General features: G+C 51.6%; 1 protein-coding gene across 1 annotated transcript; it reads left to right on the top strand.

Moving 5' to 3' along the window:
* The first annotated feature begins 11172 nt into the window (after positions 1-11172).
* LOC135578050 (SUN domain-containing protein 3-like) lies at positions 11173-15815 on the top strand. Its single transcript, XM_065048239.1, has 7 exons — positions 11173-11192; positions 12456-12514; positions 12964-13169; positions 13744-13828; positions 14160-14275; positions 14445-14612; positions 15124-15815. Exons 1-7 carry the CDS (start codon positions 11173-11175, stop codon positions 15316-15318), a joined length of 849 nt encoding a protein of 282 aa, XP_064904311.1. The 3' UTR covers positions 15319-15815.
* The last annotated feature ends 2552 nt before the right edge of the window (positions 15816-18367 follow it).

Here is an 18367-nt window from a genome sequence, read left to right on the forward strand (position 1 = left end):
CTCTATAGGGGAATGCTGTATCTTTGATGCTGTATCTGGGATGCTGAATTTGGGATGTCGTATCTGGGATGCTGTATCTAGTGTGATGTATCTGGGATGCTGTATATTGGATGCTGTATAGGGGAATGGTGTATCTAGGATGCTGTATTTGGGATGTCGTATCTTTGATGCTGTATCTGGGATGCTCTATCTAGGATGCTGTATTTGGGGTGCTGTATCTAGGATGCTGTAGCACAGATGCTATATCTAGGATGCTGTATCAGGAATGCTGTATCTGGGATGCTGTATCTAGAATGCTGTATCTGGGACACTGCATGCAGGATGCTGTATCCGAGATGCTGTAACTGGGGTGCTATATCTAGGACGCTGTATCTTGAATGCTATATTGGGGATGCTGTATCTAGAATGCGGGTATGTAGGATGCTGTATCTAGGACGCTGTATCTGGGATACTGTATCTGGGATAGTGTATCTGGGATGCTGTATCTGGGATAGTGTATCTGGGATGCTGTATCTCGGATGCTGTAGCCGGAATCCTGTATCGGGGATCCTGTATCTAGGATGAGGGTGTCTAGGATGCTGTATCTGGGATGCTCTATCTAGGATGGTGTATCTGGGATGCTATATCTGGGATGCTTTATCCGGGATGCTGTATTTGGGATGGTGTATCTAGGATGCTGTATCTGGGATGCCATATCTGCGATTCTTTATGTAGGATGCTGTATCTAGGAGGCTGAATCTGTGATGCGTTTTCTAGGATGCTTTGTCTGGGATGCTGTATCTTGGATACTGTATCTAGGATGCTGTATCCGGTATACTCTTTCTTGGATGCTGTATTTGGGATTCTGTATCTGGGATGCTGTATCTAGGATGCTGTATCTGGGTTGCTGTATCTAGGATGTTGTATCTGGGATGTTGTATCTGGTATGCTGTCTCTAGGATGCTGTATTTTGGATGCTGTATCTGGGATGCTGTATCTAGGATGCTGTGTCTGGGATGCTATATCTGGGTTACTGTATGTGAGATGGTGTATCTCTGATGCTTTATCTGGGATGCAGTATCTGCAATACTTTATCTAAGATGCTCTATCTAGGATGCTGAATCTTTGATGTTGTTTCTAGGATGCTGAATCTGTGATGCTGTTTCTGGGATGCTGTATTTGGGATGCTGTGTCTTGGATGCTGTATCTAGGATGCTTTATCCACTATACTATGTCTCGGATGTTGTATTTGGGAGGCTGTATCTGAGACGCTGTATCTAGGATGCTGTATCCGGTATACTGCATCTAGGATGCTGTATTTCGTATTCCGTATCCATTCGTATTCTGTATGTAGGATGCTGTATCTAGGATGCTGTATCTGGGATGCTGTATCCAAAATGCTGTATTTGGGTTGCTGTGTCTGGGATGCTCTTTCTGGCATACTTTATCTCGGATGCTGTATTTCGGATGCTGCATCTGGGATGCTCTATCTAGGATGCTGTATTTCGGATGCTGCATCTGGGATGCTGTATCTAGGATGCTGTAGCACAGATGCTATATCTAGGATGCTGTATCAGGAATGGTATATCTGGGATGGTGTATCTGGGATGGTGTATCTAGAATGCTGTATCTGGGACGCTGTCACTGGGGTTCTATATCTAGGATGCTGTATCTAGGATGGGGGTATGTAGGATGCTGTATCTGGGATGGTGTATCTGGGATGCTTTATCTGGGATGCTGTATCTGGGATGCTTTATCTGGGGTGCTGTATCTGGGATGCTGTATCTAGGGTGCTGTATCTGGGATGCTGTATCTGGGATGCTGTATTGGGATGCTGTATCTAGAAGGTGTATATAGAATGCTGTATCTGGGATGCTGTATCTGGGATGCTGTATCTAGAAGCTGTATCTAGAATGCTGTACCTGGGATGCTGTATCTCAGAATCTGTATGTGGGATGTTCTATCTAGTAAGCTGTATACGGGATGCTTTATCTGGCATGCTGTATCTAAGATGCTTTATCTAGGTTATCTGTATAAATATGTGTACCCTGGACCAATAAAGTCAACTATGCTCTGTCACTCACATTGAGTTGTCTCAGCTTTTTCCTCCAACGCTCGCAAGCTTTGGTTTGGAAGACATCAGATTTGGAATGTTAAGGAAGCTGTAACTACCTTGGTGTTTCCTTCTCCCCGTAGTCACACTTCTGGTTCTGTCTGTCGAGTTGTGCTCCTCTCCCGCACCAGGTGCTGATCGTGGGGCTCAGGGTGAGGGGGGGCAGGGAGGGTGGGGGGGCCCGTGGGCTTCAATAAGTTTTGTCTGGGGTTTTTCAATTGCCTCTGTTGACACGTCGTATTAAAACTGATTGCTGCAGTGCTAATGAATGAAGAAGAGGATGAGCAACAGACTGCAGAAATTGTTTGGCTTTTGGTTTTTTGAAAAATTATGATTTTTCTCAAAAAGCAATAAGATCTTGCAGTGGTCTTCTAATACCTAGTGACAGCTTTTTAATGTACTGGTTTGGAACTTCGAGATGATTTTTGATATGAAGTGGCTGTTCCATTGTGGAATAGTGCAGGAGTAAACTCTTGCATTTCAGCATTCCTGGCAGATCTGCAGCTTGATAAAGACCTCAGGCTGTTTGGTTTAATCAGACTTTTGTAGATCCCACCTTCACTGGTCAAAGCACCGGCTGCCAATGTGTTCTCTGGTGTTGTCACTTCTTTCTGAGCAAAGACGGCAGAGGCAGCAGCTCTATTGGTCTGTGTTTTATTGAAACATGGATATCTACAGGAACTTTAACCTGAAAGCTCAGAAAGCTGTGGTCGGTGGTAGATTCTTCTGCAGATATTCTTATGCCAGCGAGCACGGAACGTTTGTGAGTGTGACCTGCTGTGCGGTTAGAAGGAAGAAATATGTGCGAGCTGCAGCAGCAGGAAGGCTGCAGTCGTGTACGCCGGGGGTGCAAACGGCACGAAACGGGCTGCAGCGGCGGAGCCCTCGGTCCCGGGCCGTCCCGGGCGCCCCCGGCCCCGCTGCCGCTGACCCGCCGGGGCCGGGGCCGCGCTGCGGGCGGACAGCGCAGCTCTGCGGCCGCCGGCGGCTCCGGGCGGGGCCCGGTGGCGGGCGCGGACGGGATTGGCTCCTACGCGGGATGGGCGGGGTCACGCTGCAGGAGCGCGCGGGCCGAGGAGCGTGTGCCGCCGGTGCGGCGGCGGGAGCAGCGCGCGAGGAGCGGCGGGGCCGGCGGTGAGCGAGGGGCGGGAGGACAGCGGGGAGACTGGACGGGGCCGCCCCGGTCCCGGCTGAGGGGGGAGGCTGGAGGGGGAGGGCCGGGCTGGTTTCGGCAGGAGGGAGGCGAGGGACAGCCAGCCGCAAGAGCGCGGCCCCGTTCCGGGCTGAGAAAGGGGCGAGGGGGAAACACGCGGGCGGCTGTGAGGGAAGGGAGCCCCGGGCTGAGCGCTGCGCGGGGCTCGGGCGGGGCCGTGGTGCGGAGGGGGGAGCCCGTGGTGCCGCAGGGCAGAGGGAGGAAAGCGAGCGGGAGGGGGCAGCGCCGGGTCGGGAGGGGCGCAGGCGGGGCCGGGGCCGCCGAGGGGGCGCCAGGGGGCGCGAGGGGCGGGGGCGGCGCTGCCGCGGGGAGGGGCCGGGAACGGGGGGAGCGGCGGAGGAGCCTGAGGGCGGGACGGCGCGGAAGGAGCTTGGGCGGGAAAGGCTGAGGGAGCTCAGGGAGGAGATGACATCGGGGAGGCTGCAGTGGGCAATGCTGAGGTAGCTCAGGACGGGATGGCACTCAGGTGTGGTTTCAAAGGGAAATGCTGAGGTACCTTGAGGAATGGACGCTGGGCTGGGAACTATGAACACATCAGATTGGTTCAGAGAGTGTTCATGACAGAAATTTGTGCAGTGAAGTATTCCAGCAAAGAGAGGGAGAAGAGCCAAACTTAGATCAGGCCTCCTAGGACGCCTGCAGGTTTGGGGACAGGGATGACGAGGTTGTTAATCCGGTCCTAACTGTTTCTTTCTCTGTCCCTCTCTTGCAGCACCTGACTGAGTGGAGGAGCAAGTGGACGGGAAGTTCCTGTGCCACACACAGATCACATTTATTACTCTCGCCCTCAGAGACCCGGAGATCCAAACCGTTCGCATGGTGCCTTGAAGCAGCCTGTGCTCATGCGCTTCTCCCAGGGAGAAGGCGGAATGGCAGTGACTGGCCACGTTAAGCCACAGGGTGCACACTCTGCAGCTGTCAAGCCCAGCTCTGCGTCAGCTCACACCTGCGATTTTGCGCCGCACACGCGGATTTGAGTTGTCGCTGGTTGTTGCAGCGTTTGGCTTTGGTGAGGACAGCGTGTGTTTGTCAGCAGTTGGTGTAGGTGGAATCTTGAGGAGAAAGCGTTATTTCCGTGCCAGAACTGGTTGGTGTTTGCATGGTATTGTGGCGGTTGTTCCCGCAGGCGATGAGTGCTGGAGTGTTATTGCAGGAAAGGGGATTTTGGAGCTTGTCTGTGAGATGCACCAGAGGCCACAGCTGAAAGCAAAAGGTTGAGATTTGGAGAGTTTGTGGGTGGGTTTTGGGCGGTTGTCAGCTGAAGAGTTGGCTGTTTGCAGGCGAGGTGTAGGGCAGAGGGTGAAGCTGACTTTGCCTGGGCGGCGCAACTGGCTGGGTGTGCAGAGCTGAGGAGAGCGGGCTGCTGCGGGTGACCCTAAAGCTGGAGAACCGGCCGGCAGCTCCAGAGGCTCCCGCTGCCGGGCAGGGCCGTGCAGGCCAGTGCCCTGGGGCACAGCGACGTGACCCTCCGCAAGGACCAAAGATCAGGTGAGGACCGTGGGCATTTGTACTGAGCTGTGACATCTCTAACCCGTGACATTGGGGTCCAGCAAGTACCAAAGAGCAGGTGAGGACCGTGGGCATTTGTACTGAGCTGTGACATCTCTAACCCGTGACATTGGGGTCCAGCAAGTACCAAAGAGCAGGTGAGGACCGTGGGCATTTGTACTGAGCTGTGACATCTCTACCCCGTGACATTGGGGTCCAGCAAGTACCAAAGAGCAGGTGAGGACCGTGGGCATTTGTACTGAGCTGTGACATCTCTAACCCATGACGTTGGGGTCCAGCCTGAGCAGGGCACGTGCGGAAGCTGTGCTGCAGGGAGGGCAGAGCTGAGGGGAAGGGCTGTGCGAGGGGCTGGTGCCAAGGCAAGGTGGGCGCGCTGTGGGGTGTGGGGAGGTGTCAGCCCCGGACTCAGCCCCTGTCTGACTGTAGTGCCCTTGGGCTGGTGTAGCTCAGTCCTCCGTGTGTTTCTCTTAGGGCAGCAGCGTGCAAAGGAAAAGCAAGGAAGGAGGTGAACCTGTGAGGAAGAGTGATGGATAAAGAGGGTTGGAGCGCACCTGCCAGTCAAGAGGGATCAAGAAAGAAGACACCGGTGGTGGAACCGCAGGTCAGGAGAGCTCAAGGAGGGAGAAAGGTGATTGTGGCTGTATGGGTTTTTCTAGCTCACACACCAATGAAAACAGTTTAGATAAGAAAAGAAATGTACGCAAAACCAATAATTAAAGGCAGAGATTGTTTATATGCTATGTGTGGGGTAGACCTGAAGGTATATTTCTTCCTACAATGAAGGAGAATTCACAATGGTAATTAACTGAAGATGTGAATTTCCAGTTTACATTGGCAACATACGCAGGGAACATATGAGTTTATTACCCTCAGCATAAACTGTGGGCTGAAATTGATAATTTACCCTTATATGGCAAACGCTGCTGTCAGCATTGACCAGTAAGCAACAAGACTGTATTTACTGATGCCTCTGGTCGCTCACGTAAAGTTGTAATGACGTGGCTAAACTCAGATACCCAGTGCTGCAAACACAAAGTAGAAAAAGAGACCAAGGGTCAAACAGGTTCTTGAGCTGACAGCTGTTAGGATCGCTTTGAGGTGTTCTGTAACAAACCTTTGAATGTTGTAACTGGCTCATATTATGCAGCTGGCATACTTAACCGCCTGGAAGCTTCTTTTCTTAAGGAAGAGGATAATCTTCTTTTGATGGCCGAATTGAGAATGCTATGGTTTCTAATAAATCATAGACATCATGGTTTTTATGCAATGCACACCCACCCGCTCTCGCAGTGGCCTTTCCAGGACCTCTTGCAGAAGGCAATAGGAGGGCCGATGCACAAGCTGTGCTGCTCACTGTGCCTAAAGCCTTGGAGCAAGCTAAATGATCACATGAATTCTTTCACCAGAGTGCAAAGTCATTAATACGACAATTTCAAATTACAGTGGATCAGGCCAGGAGCGTTCTTATGTCCTGCCCTGATTGCCAACAGTTGGCACCCGTGCCATCCAGAGAGGGTGTTAATCCAGGAGGGATTACTGCCAATGAAGTACGGCCAGTGTTCAAGAGTCTGTTTGCCAACTTTTCAGTATCATTTTCTGGCGACGAGGATGGGATAATCTGCCTGACCTCCTGTAGACCCCAGGATCTCTGGACCTTGTGCCGGCACCGGGGAATTCCCGGAAGGCACCACAGATCCTCGGACCAGCTCAGGACGCGGGTAAAACCCCATCAGTGAGATAAGGCACTTTCATTGTCTGGTTGGGTTGGCACGCTGCCTGCGCGAGACGTGGGCGACACCAGCGCGTTGGGTCTGCGCCTTCGCGTCTGCGCATTTTGGTAAACTGGGGAACTTAAAAAAAGAAAGAAATAAAAAATTAAAGAGAAAAATGAGAAAACAATAAAGAAAAGAGAAAAACGAGGGAACAGTAATTTGGTAAAGGTACCTTTAGTGATTTTGCTGTTTGTGCTTTAGCAATTGTATAATTGTTTGTGTCTTTAGTGGTTTGTTGTTGTTGTTACTTGTGTCTTGGGTGATTTTATAGTCCAGTACTTACGGTTCACCAATTGTCTGTTAATGTGATTGTGAAGTAGGTAGTGGACAATCAACAGGAGGATTCGGGAGAAATCCCCCCCGGGCTGTATTTTCTGACATTGGAAAAGGATCGTTTGGTGTTCAACAGGGAGTCAACCAGGGAGAATCTGATTGAATATTGTAATTAATGGCGACCACTGTAAATAATATTAATATGCTGCACAGGTCTAGGTGGGTATACTTTGAGATGTGTAGTATAGTAATGTGCTACATGTAATATATAATAATATATCTATTTTAAATCATATATTGCATATTACATAAGGCATATTACACAATACATAGTGTTACTTATGCATTGTATTTATCCCCTTCAGATCCATTTGTTTTGAAAAAGGATAATCAGGGAAAGAAATGGAAACCAGTGAAAGGTTTGTTGAAGAACAGATATTGGTGTAGAATACACAGAGAACATGAGATCAAAATTGTCCCTCGGTCAGTCCAGGGTGGATGATTTAGACTGTATTTTCCGTTGTAAAAACAAAGCTTTCCCCCCTTAATTTTTCTCACGTGTGGTAATTAGAATTAATAGAGATATTGGAGCCCGTCCAAGCTAAACTGGAAAATAGACAGCAGCCATGTGTATTTTTAAATAAAGATTAAATCAAGTCTGCTGGCTCATTATCATTAAGTGTTTTACTGTGATCACCTCCCTCCCAAGGTTTTGTGTCTGTCGTATCAAGGCCTGACACCCACGGCCACAGTGGATGAATCACCATGGGCACAACACCAGGAACCCGCCTGTTCGTGTCCGGGATATCCACTCCAGCAGACACGTTTTAGTAAAAGAGCACATCATGGAACTGAAAAACCCTCTAATTGTGTCATTATACACATTCACTGCTCTTTTTTCTACTTTATACCGGTTGTAGCTTTTTAAAATTAAACAGTTTGAAAAGGGTTTCTGTTTTGGCTCTGCACACGCAGCCTGATTTTCCTTCTCTAGGGCCTTTCACCAGGTTCACCACACTCGTGTGATCATTGCGCTGCACGTGGGCAAAATCAGCCGTGCCCTGTGTTTCTCCTGTAAAATAGTAAGAACGCTAATATAATCGTGCCAGGAACTGCCTTCCCAGGGAATATTTGAAGGAACCCACTGCTAATGTATTTTTAATTGGTACTTGCGTTACGGATTAGATGCAACAAAAATCCATACTTTCTTTTATCCTTTACTATACAGGAGGTGGTTGAACTTTTCTGTAGCAGATTCAATCACTTGTTGTAGAGCAATGAAATAAATAACTTAGGCTTTTTCTATGGATAAACAACGTTTAATCCAATTCCTTAATTGTATTTCTTAAACACGTGTTCATTAGAGCATAAGCAAAACAGCGCTGGGTGCGCGGGGGATTCGCTATGCCCAACATGCATACCTTGAAACAATAAGAGGTGTGCTTAAATACCGTAAGGTGTTACATATTCATAATGACCCCAGGAACGCCTGTACATATTCATAACCTTTCCCGCTTCTTATTAAAATGAGTCTCAGAGAACCATTTCCATGGTCTCCTCCTTGACCCTCCCCTGCTGCGCCTGCGCAGTGTCACTTGGTGGCTTTGAGGAGGAGTCTCTAGGGGTCTCTATGGGACTCTATGGTTTCTATGGGTCTCTGTGTTCTCTATGGGACTCTATGGTTTCTATGGGTCTCTGTGGTCTCTATGGGACTCTGTTGTTTCTGTGGTCTCTATGGGTCTTTAAGGGACTCTACGTATCTCTATGGTCTCTATGGGTCTCCCAAACTGCCAAGTCAACTGAAACCAGACTGGCGCCCCTTTTGCTGTACATCTTGGCTGTCTTGTCTCCTCAAGGTTACAGCTGGTGCTGTAAAACTTCTGATCTCGACATTTGATGACGTTCTGTTTTTTCTTAACACAACTGGTTACATGTGGCTCTAAACTAGATACTCATTATGTGTCTTCAAGTGTTAGCTCGTTAGTAGGCCCTTATTATGTGGTTGGTTAACCCTGAAAATGTTAGCTCCCTCTATCAATATAACCTCATAAACAAGTTTCAGAACTTTTTACATAGAACTTAACCACCTTTTCCTTTTTGCAGGTTCAGAGCCCGAGCCTCATTTGGTTGTATTTGTAAACATTGAACATCTCAGCACGAATCACAACTGCATTTCTCACAGACAGAAGTGCCTGAACTCCACAGCTTGCCTGGCAGTGCAGAGAGCAGGAAGTGTGGTGAGTCCTGGGCCCTTGGGGACATTTCACCCTGTTTTGTGTCCCAGTCCCTCCCTGCTCCCTCCTCTTTCCTACTGTGCCCTTCTTCCTCTTCATCTCTTCTCCCTCTGTCCCTCTGCTGCTTCCTCACCTATTCCTCCACCCTTCTGAATCTCTGTGCAGGGTTTCTCATATCTCCCTCTCCGTCTCCACCCCTCTGTGTTCTCACCATCCCTGGTTTCTCTTTGTTATCATTCTTGTCTGTTGCTCTGTCCTGCTCCGTGCCCCATCATTTCTCACTGTATCCCTCTGTCCTGCTCCCTGCGCCTATTCCTGCCCCTCTTCTTTTTCACTCCCTCTCCATCTTGCTGCCCACCCCAGGATTTTTTCCCAATCTCTATCATACCCCCAACCCTTATTGTTCTTTCTCTCTCCTGCTCCCTCTCTGTCTTTCTGCGTGTCTTCCCTTTCCCTGCTGATTCTTTCTCCATCTCTGTCCAGACTACTGCCCCTTTTCCTTCTTGATGTCTTTCTGTCCCGTTTGTCTTTCTGTCTTCCTTGCCTGTTCCCGGCCCCATCCCTTCTCACTATATCTCCCCTGTCCAGCTGGCTCTGCCTTTTCTTTGTCTTCTCTTCCTCTTTCCTGCTCCTCAGCCCTCTTTTCCTCTTCCTCCAGCTCATTGCTGCATGTTTTCCCTTTCCAGTCTCTTCATTTTGATCTGAACTTTGCTTTGTTTCTCAGTCCCTTTGTTCTGTTCCCTGCCTTTCTTTTTGTCTCTCCATCTGTACATCCCCCTCCCTGTCTTTCTCTACCCCCTTCCTGCTTCTCCTCCTCCCCACTCCCCATCCCTCTGTCCTGCTCCTCAGCCCTGCTGTTTCTTCCTCCCTGTCTCATCACGGCTCCTTGTCCCTTTTTGCCTTGATCTCTCCATCTCTCCATCCTTTTCCCTGTGTGTTTCTTTCTCTCTGGGCTCCTCTGTCTTCTCTCTTGTCTCATTTGTCTCTTTCTAGTCCTCTGTCCTTCTCCCCAGCAGCTTCAACTGAATGATCAGGTGTCCGTGCACTCTGGTGTTTCCTCAACCCTGCCCTGGGGAAGATCTGTGTCTGTAGGGCTGGGGATCATTTAGGAGCTGGTCTCCTTGTGCAGACGGCAGAGCCGGGTGCAGTTGTGGCAGAGGTTGTTCTCAGCTGCTGCTCTGTGCAGCTTGTTGGAAAAGCGGCTGGGGGCTTCTTTGGAAGGGAGGTTTCTTGTTCTGTGCTTACTGCTCCTCGGCACCCTGCACAGGAGCGCTGTTGGGATCTGCAGGGACAGGTGGGACCTGCTGTGAATCCTGGTGAATGTGAACTCAACTTGTCCTGATGGCCTCGAATGAAACCAGACTGACTGTAGATGGTTTTCTTCCCAGATCCCGTTCCAACCTCCGTGTTCAGTGCTAAAGAACAAGAGACCTTGTGCTCTTTTCCAGATGTCAGTGGCCGCAAATCAGCTGAGAACCTCCTGCCTTAGGTAACGGGCAGGTGATCTGTGATCAGGGCTGTGGACTTGAATGGCCGTGCTTTCATGAACGTTTTCTGGTCTTGCCATTTCACACCCTTCCTTCTCCTGGAAATTTACGATGGCATTTCTTATCCTGAGGTTCAGGTGGGAGTTGGACTTACTGTTGAACGGCTGATATAATGTGCTCCCTGAGGAGCACATCTTGCTTTTTTGTTGTTGTTTTCCAACACCGTCTGAACTTTGGTCAGCAAGAGGAAGAGTGGTGACAGAGTCTGTTATCTGAGAGTAGCGTGTTCCTGTACCTTTCCCATTGTTCTGTGGTGAAGGATTCCTTCCCTTGCAGAGAGGACTGCAAGACCCGCTCCTGTCAGGTGGGACTTTGCCTCCAAACGTGGCGCAGCCTCTTCCATTGTGACATCAGCCACTGCCATTGACGTCACAAAGCAGCATCAGCGCTGAGGTCGGCACAGCAGGGGTCTCCCTGCGCCTTGGCCACTCTCGATCTTGAGGGAACTGAGATCGCAGAGTTTTTGGCTCACTCCAGAGCGAGCGAGATGCTTGTTACCTGCACCTCAGCAGGTACCCAGAGACACCCAGAGATGGCTGAACGTCTGAACGGGTATGTTGGGAGTATTTTCTGCTCCCTTCCCCAGGTGTGTTTTCCACCTCGTCAGCTGGGGTGGGTGGATGGTGGACAGGAGAGGAACACGAGGGCAGCCTGAGAGCTGGGTCTGGAGCTGCTGGAAGGCAGCAGCCGCCTTTCAGTCTCTTCATGAACGTGAGGGCTGGGCCCAGAAGCCTTTGATCTCTGCAGAATGAGGGACAGCTCCATTTTGGATGGGACAGAGAGAGTCCCAGGGGGTGGCCCAGACATAGCCTGCCGCAGTAATTGTGAGAGCTCAGCTCCGTCCTGTATTGTGCTCTGCAGGGTGGGTTCTGTCCCTGAGCCTGCTTGGTTTTCCTCTCCACAGGGACCAGAAGGGCACCAGCGTGTCCTCTGTTGGCCGTGGGTCTGAATTGTGTTCCTGACAGAGGAGGTTTCCTTGGGAAACCTGGTCAGCTCCTCACCAGGGCTCTGCCTTAGGAAAGGGGCCCAAAGTCCTCAGAGGGGTGCAAGGAGTTCTCTAGGAGAACAAAAGGGATTGTTTATTCCTGTTGAGTGTACACTGTGAGCCTGTTGAGAGCCTCCTGGAACAGGCAGGAGGAATTTCCCCCTTGCAGAGCGGTGTGTGCTGTGTCTTGGCAGATCAGGCTCAGGGCAGCAGGGCCCAGACATCGGAGTTTCTTTGGTGCTTCCTTGGTTGCCCGTTGCTTGCCAGCACGCATTGACATTCAGCCCTCCCTCCCTCTTTACCCGGTCTGCATTTGTGTGCCGTTCTGCCAAGAGAAGGGCCGGAGATAACCCACCTGCTAAAGAAACGCTGCGAGAGGGGAGATGCACACCCCCCTGGCAGCTGTTGGACTGTAGGGGCACAGGCTGAACCTTCTCTTGCGAGGGTGGAGAACAGGAGCAGCACAAGTGCCGGTCGGATGCTGGGCAGGAGAAACAGGCGTTTGTTATGTCCCTTCCATTTCCAAAGAACCCCTGTCCATCCCCACAGATGTGAAGTGTGGACACAAGTCCTGTTGCACTTCCTGCTCTTAGTCCAGAGTCCATCTTGAGCCCTTTGTCCCTAAGGAAACCATTGTTGCTGTGACAAATCCCCCACTGGTGCAGCTGGTGACACCTCCAGCAGTGACTGCAGCTGGTGCAGGACCAAGCCAATGCACACGGCAGGAACGCCAGGCTCAAGGGCTGAGTCCCTGCTGCTGCTCTCCGGTCTGCTGCTGATCTGCACAGGAACCGCCAGCTTCACCAGCCTTTTCTTTATCTGCTCTGCAGGAAGATGAAGGCACTGAAGGCATCGACCCTGGTGCTGCTGCTTGGTCTCTTCTGTTTTGGTGAGTCTCTGCAGATCTCCGACCTGAGGGCGGTCCTTTAGGAGGTACTCGGGGCTCCATCCTGCCCTGTTCCACTGTGAGCAGAGGAGCTCAGCCAAGAGCAGAAAGTCCCCACAGAGCTGTGCCAGTCCCTGCTCCAGCGGGACGGGTGTGGGTGAGGAAGGGCTGAGTTGCCTTCCCCAGGAGGGCTGAGCCAGTTCTCTTCAGCCCAGGGAGAGGCCGTGGCTGAGCTCTCCTGCCCCAGGGGCTGAGAATCTTCTGCAGGACAAGGAGCACAGTCCAGGGCAGGGAACGTCCATCTATTGCAGAGCCCATACGCCCTGACGGCCACTGTCAAAGGCAACAAGAGACAACTATGGCACTTGGGAGAGACACAGAAAGGGGAGAAGGTAGCCTGAGGCATAGCCCAGCCTTAGACCAAGTTCTAAGCTCTGGTGGGTGTCTGACAGGAGTTTACCATGTGGGACGACTTGGCGTCTTAACCTGGAACACTGCAAAAGAGTTAGGAGACCTGAGCGAAACCCCGTCCCTGCCCGTCCAGCTCCGTAAGCTTCAGGAACAACTTTATCATCTGCGCTGGAGTGCAAAGGATGTTGCTGAGCTGGCTCTACAAGAAGGATTGAAGCAGGCAAAGGTCCCAGGATTTGCCGGATGGGTAAGGGCACAAGGCAGAAGGATCTGCTCAGGGGTTTTATCCTCCCTCCAGCACGTATCCTACTCCATTCCCTGTCACAGCCAACAGGCTGGTGCTGCTGGAACAAGTGCTGTCATGGCCACGCTTCCTTTTCCTGTTGCTCCACGCGTCCTTATGGGGGAGAGGGAGCGTGACGGGAATGACAGCTGTCTGAGTCGGACCTTCCTCTGCGTCCAGATCTCGGGTTCTCCTCAAGGGAGGACTGGAATTAAAGAATGGTCTCAGCAGTGCAGAGTTAAGCTGGGCCTATCTCATGCCCAGAAGGCTTGTCTGTCCGTGCTTCCTGGCCTGGGGCCTCTCCACAGGAACAGCCCCTTCCCGCAGCTCCAGCGTTCAGAGCACTGGAGTGAGCAGCCCTCCCTTTCTGATCCCGTCAATCACAGCAGAGCAAACTTGGGAGGCTTCCAGGCAATTTGGTTGTTCCTTCCATCTGAGATCGGCCTTGTCCCCGTTCAACTTGGCTGGCCTTGCAGGGGAGCTGCTTGCCCCATTCGTTTTCCTTCTAACAGGCACTCTCCTTTGTGTTCTTTCCCAGGCTGTTCAGGAGATCATCAATCAAGCTTTGGAGAAGCTGGAGGAAATCCACGTCCTGATGCCGGATTATGCCCTCAAATCGGCAGGTGCCGTGACATTTTACATACAAACCAGTTCCAATGCGCTTCCTGTCCAGATTGACAAGATGGGCCCTAAAAGTGCCCCCACTGACAGAGCCTGTAACGGGCCAGACCCCGTGGGAAGCACAGAAAGGCTGGTTCACATTCTTGCCTATTTCCACGGCCAAATACGACAGTTTGATGACTCCTTGCTATGTGTTCCAGAGGGGTCATGCCATCAAGACAAAGGGGAACCCACTGTAGGGCATGGATGACAACTGAGAAGCCTTTTTCAAGTCAACAGTGTAATATTCCTCCTGACACTGCCTGGTGATCATGCTCATGTTTTAATTTCCAGGGGCTGCCGTCATTCTTTCCAGGACTTCTCCATCCCTCCGGACTGACAAAGCAAAGGTGTTCCTGTATTCCCTGTCGATAATGGATTACATGAGGACCCCTGAGCTGATTCTGGAGGTAGGAACACCAAGAAGCAGTAAAACAAAGGTCAGGAGAATGAACCACACGTGCTGCTCAGAGTTGCCTTCCCCTGTCCTTGCTCCTTGAAGCTTCTTCTCCTGCCTCCTTCTCACATGGACCTGCTCTCCTCCTGTGTCTCCCTGCTGAGTATTTCTTGTCCTTTCAGCCAGAAAATCATCCTGGAAACTGCTGGCCCTTTCCAGGAAGTCAAGGACACGTCTTCATCAAGCTGTCCATGCCGGTCATTCCCAGAGCCGTCACCATGGACCATGTCTCAGAGACAGCGTTCCATGGAGAAAGTATCTCTGGAGCTCCCAAGGACTTTGCTGTCTACGTAAGTGACTTCTCTAGTGTGGGGGGCTGGGGTTGCACAGCATTTCTAAGCAGGGGATGAAGATGGGTCAAGGATTTTGGTGGCCTGAAGCTTTCTTCTGTCTCTCAGAAGAAACAGGCTCCTTGGTGTTGCTTACTTCCCATTGTATTCCTCTTTTATTCAATGTACCACTCAAAAAAAGGCTTCTGGGGCAAGAAGCTACTCCAGGAGCCACAGGGAAAAGGAGCTGGACAGTGCATGGTCTTAAACCTTTTTGGCTTCCAACCCAAGTGGGATTTGTGATCCTCAGGTTACCTCCCTCTCACTGGGAGCATCTGCTCCTTTTCTGACTGCCAGCTTGGACTCATTGAGTAGGCAAGTGTGATGTGCTGCCCAGCTGCAGCTTCAGGTCTTTTCGTTGTGCTCATCATCCTTGGACTCCATAGCTGAAATAACCCCGTACTTCACTGACTGAAGTTCAGTCTCCCATGGTGCACCAGACGCTCTGTTTTCCCCACCCATCTTTCTGTAGGGCTTCAAGGAAGAACACGAGGAGCAGGGAACGTTCCTGGGACAGTTCACTTTCCTGGCGGCGCTGAATCCCAGTCAGACCTTCCAGCTGAAGGTATGGGGACAGAGAGGGAGGAGAACTGCAGGAGAGGAGGAGAAATGCGGCTGGATGGGGAGAGGCTTCCCCGCCAAAGGGTACAGGCAGCCCTGTCCTTGAGCGTGTGCCACGCTGCCTTTCTTCTGCTTTAACGTCCTGGTGGCGGATGGCTGGACTGCCGTCTTCTCATTCATTTTGTATTTAAACTTCAGTGCTTAGAAGCGCCACAGTTGAAGCTGGAATCAGCTTGACTGTCTGGACCCCAAGTGCACACAAGCAGCCACATCCCGTAGGATGCACGACTGCTGTTCTGCCAGTTAGAGACCAGAAATACTGGGCTTCCTGAGGGTTCAGTTGGTGCTGGCAGTGAGTAGTGACAGGGAGGACGTTCTGTTTCCGTGGCTTTCTAGAGAAGGCAACGAGACATTATACTGACACCAGCCCTGGGTCCTCTGACTGTGGAAGCCTGTGCCCCAAAGCAGGCGAGAACTTTCCAGTGTATTTGCTGAGGCATCTGGTAGCTGCTTCTTCCTTGGCTGTTCTCGTGGCCCAATGGGGTAGAGCAGGATAAGAACGTCTTGACCACGACAGGTCAAATCCCCCGCGGGGCAGCAGGAAGGAAGCTGCTGATCGAGGCCGTTGGTGCGGCACTTCTGTCAGTGCTCATGTGCCAGAGAGGAAAAGGCGACTCATTTCTTCTTGTCCTTGCAGAACGAGCTCCCTGGGGTCGTGAATTACATCAGGCTGCAAGTGCTGAGCAACTGGGGCCAGCCGGACTACACCTGCCTGTATCGGTTCAGGGTGCACGGTGATCCGCCCAAAGATGGGGGAGACATGGCAGTTTCATCTATCAATAAATTCCATTAGTTTTCACCCAGTTGAGTTCCATTCTGCTTTGCCTGTGACACTGACTGGTCCTCCCTGAGCTCACTGGAGCTCCCCGTCCTTCCCTAAACCCACCAGCTTATGGGAGACTTCAGGAGTCCACAGCAAGGTTTTCCTAATTAAAAGAAACTGGAAAACTCCGTAACAAATCTGCAGAAAGCCTGACATCCACACACTTGTTGCCTACACAGGAACATCAGCAAGGCCCTGCCTGGACACCAGAGATTAAATTAATGGACAGGTTTCCTATGGAGGAAGCAACTAAGGATTGACTGAGTGGAACCATCTGTTGTTATCTGTTTTCACACGAGGCAGATGCTGCTTCAGCTTCCATCTTTCAGTCTGTTGCCGATGAGAAAATGGAAGTGTGTTTTTTTATAAGAAGGAAACCTTAATAGGAAAGTTGGTTCATGGACTTTTTTGCCTCTCTGGGCATCTATGGACTTAATAGCCCAGGAACCGTTACAGAGTGTTTAGCAAAGCAACCCCAGGACACTTAAGAGATCCCATACCCACACGAGTCTGTCTTTCCTTTTCACCCGAGCTCCCCAAGCCCCAAGGCAGGAGCAGGCAGGGCAGTCGTGCGCTCGGGCCGCACCAGGGAGGAGAGAGCAGGACCAGCACTTGGCAGCCAGGGCTGGGAACAGCAGCTTGTGCTCTGAGCTGGGGCTTAGTCCATGTGCAAGCCCAGCACAGGTCCAGATACCAAACTGAGGGTGTCGGTTCACCCCCGGTGCCACACACACAGCACCTTCTTCCATCGCCTCCTCTTGAGCTGTTTTGTAGCCCCTTCCAGCTCAGCCCAGCTCAGACACCTGCACTCTGGCTCAGGGCTGCCTGGAGCTGGTGACCGTCGGGGCAGCAGCAGGAACCGCTGTGACCCTGGTTGTGGGGCTCTCCCTGGGCTGAGCCTCGGGCCCAGGGCTGCTGAACTGGGCCCTGGTGGGGCCCAGGGGTGCGGAAGTCGACAGGTCCCCCCGGTGTGTCCGTGCTGGGAGACACCTGCTCCTGCAGCAGCCCTGGTACTGATCCCGAGCCTGGTCCATCCTCACCCAGAAGCACACTTTAGTTTGTTTTTTTTTCTTAAAACTGAAGATAATTCACAGAATCACAGAATCAACTGGGTTGGAAAAGACCTCAGAGATCATCCAGTCCAAGCCTTGGTCCAAGTCCAGTCCATTGATTAGATCATGGCACTAAGTGCCATGTCCAGTCTCAGTTTAAAACCCTCCAGGGCCGGTGAGTCCAGCACCTCCCTGGGCAGCCATTCCAATGCCTGACCACTCTCTCTGCAAAGAATTGCTTTCTAATCTCCACCCTCAGTTTCCCCTGGCAGAGTTGAAGCCCATGGCCCCTTGTCCTATTGCTGACTGCCTGGGAGAAGAGACCAATCCCCACCTGGCTAGAACTGCCCTTCAGGTAGTTCTAGAGAGTGCTGAGCTCAGCTCTAAGCCTCCTCTTCTCCAGACTAAACAAGCCCAGCTCCCTCAGCCTCTCCCCATAGGGCTTGTGTTCCAGTCCCTTCCCCAGTCATGTTGCTCTTCTCTGGACCCGCTCCAGCACTTCAATCTCTTTCCTGAGCTGAGGGGCCCAGAACTGAACACAACACTCCAGGTGTGGCCTCCCCAATGCAGAGCACAGGGGAAGGATCACTGCCCTTGTCCTGCTGACCACGCCAGTTTGGATACAGGACAGGACACCATTGGCCTTCTTGGCCACCTGGGCACACTGTTGGCTCATGTTGAGCTTCCTGTCCATTAGGACCCCCAGGTCCCTTTCTGCCTGACTGCTCTCCAGCCACTCTGCGCCCAGCCTGGAGCGCTGCAGGGGGTTGTTGTGGCCAAAGTGCAGCACCCGGCACTTGGCCTTGTTGAACTTCAGCCCATTGGAATCGGCCCATTTTTCCAGTCTATCCAGATCCCTCTGCAGAGTCCTCCTGCCTTCCAGCAGGTCGACACTCCCTCCCAACTTGGTGTCATCAGCAAATTTGCTGATGATGGTCTCAATCCCCTCATCTAAATCGTCAATAAAGATGTTAAACAGGACTGGACCCAACACTGACCCCTGGGGAACACCACTAGTGACTGGCCACCAGCTGGATGCAGCCCCAGTCACCAGCACTCTCTGGGCCCGGCCCTCCAGCCAGTTCTTAACCCAGCGTAGAGTACACTTGTCCAAGCCACGGGCTACCAGCTTTTGCTGGAGTATATTATGGGAGACAGTGTCAAAGGCCTTGCTGAAGTCCAGATAGACCACATCCACGGCTTTCCCCTCATCCACCAGG

Source organism: Columba livia, unplaced genomic scaffold, assembly GCF_036013475.1.
Source record: "Columba livia isolate bColLiv1 breed racing homer unplaced genomic scaffold, bColLiv1.pat.W.v2 Scaffold_286, whole genome shotgun sequence".
In the NCBI taxonomy this organism is placed as follows: domain Eukaryota; kingdom Metazoa; phylum Chordata; class Aves; order Columbiformes; family Columbidae; genus Columba; species Columba livia.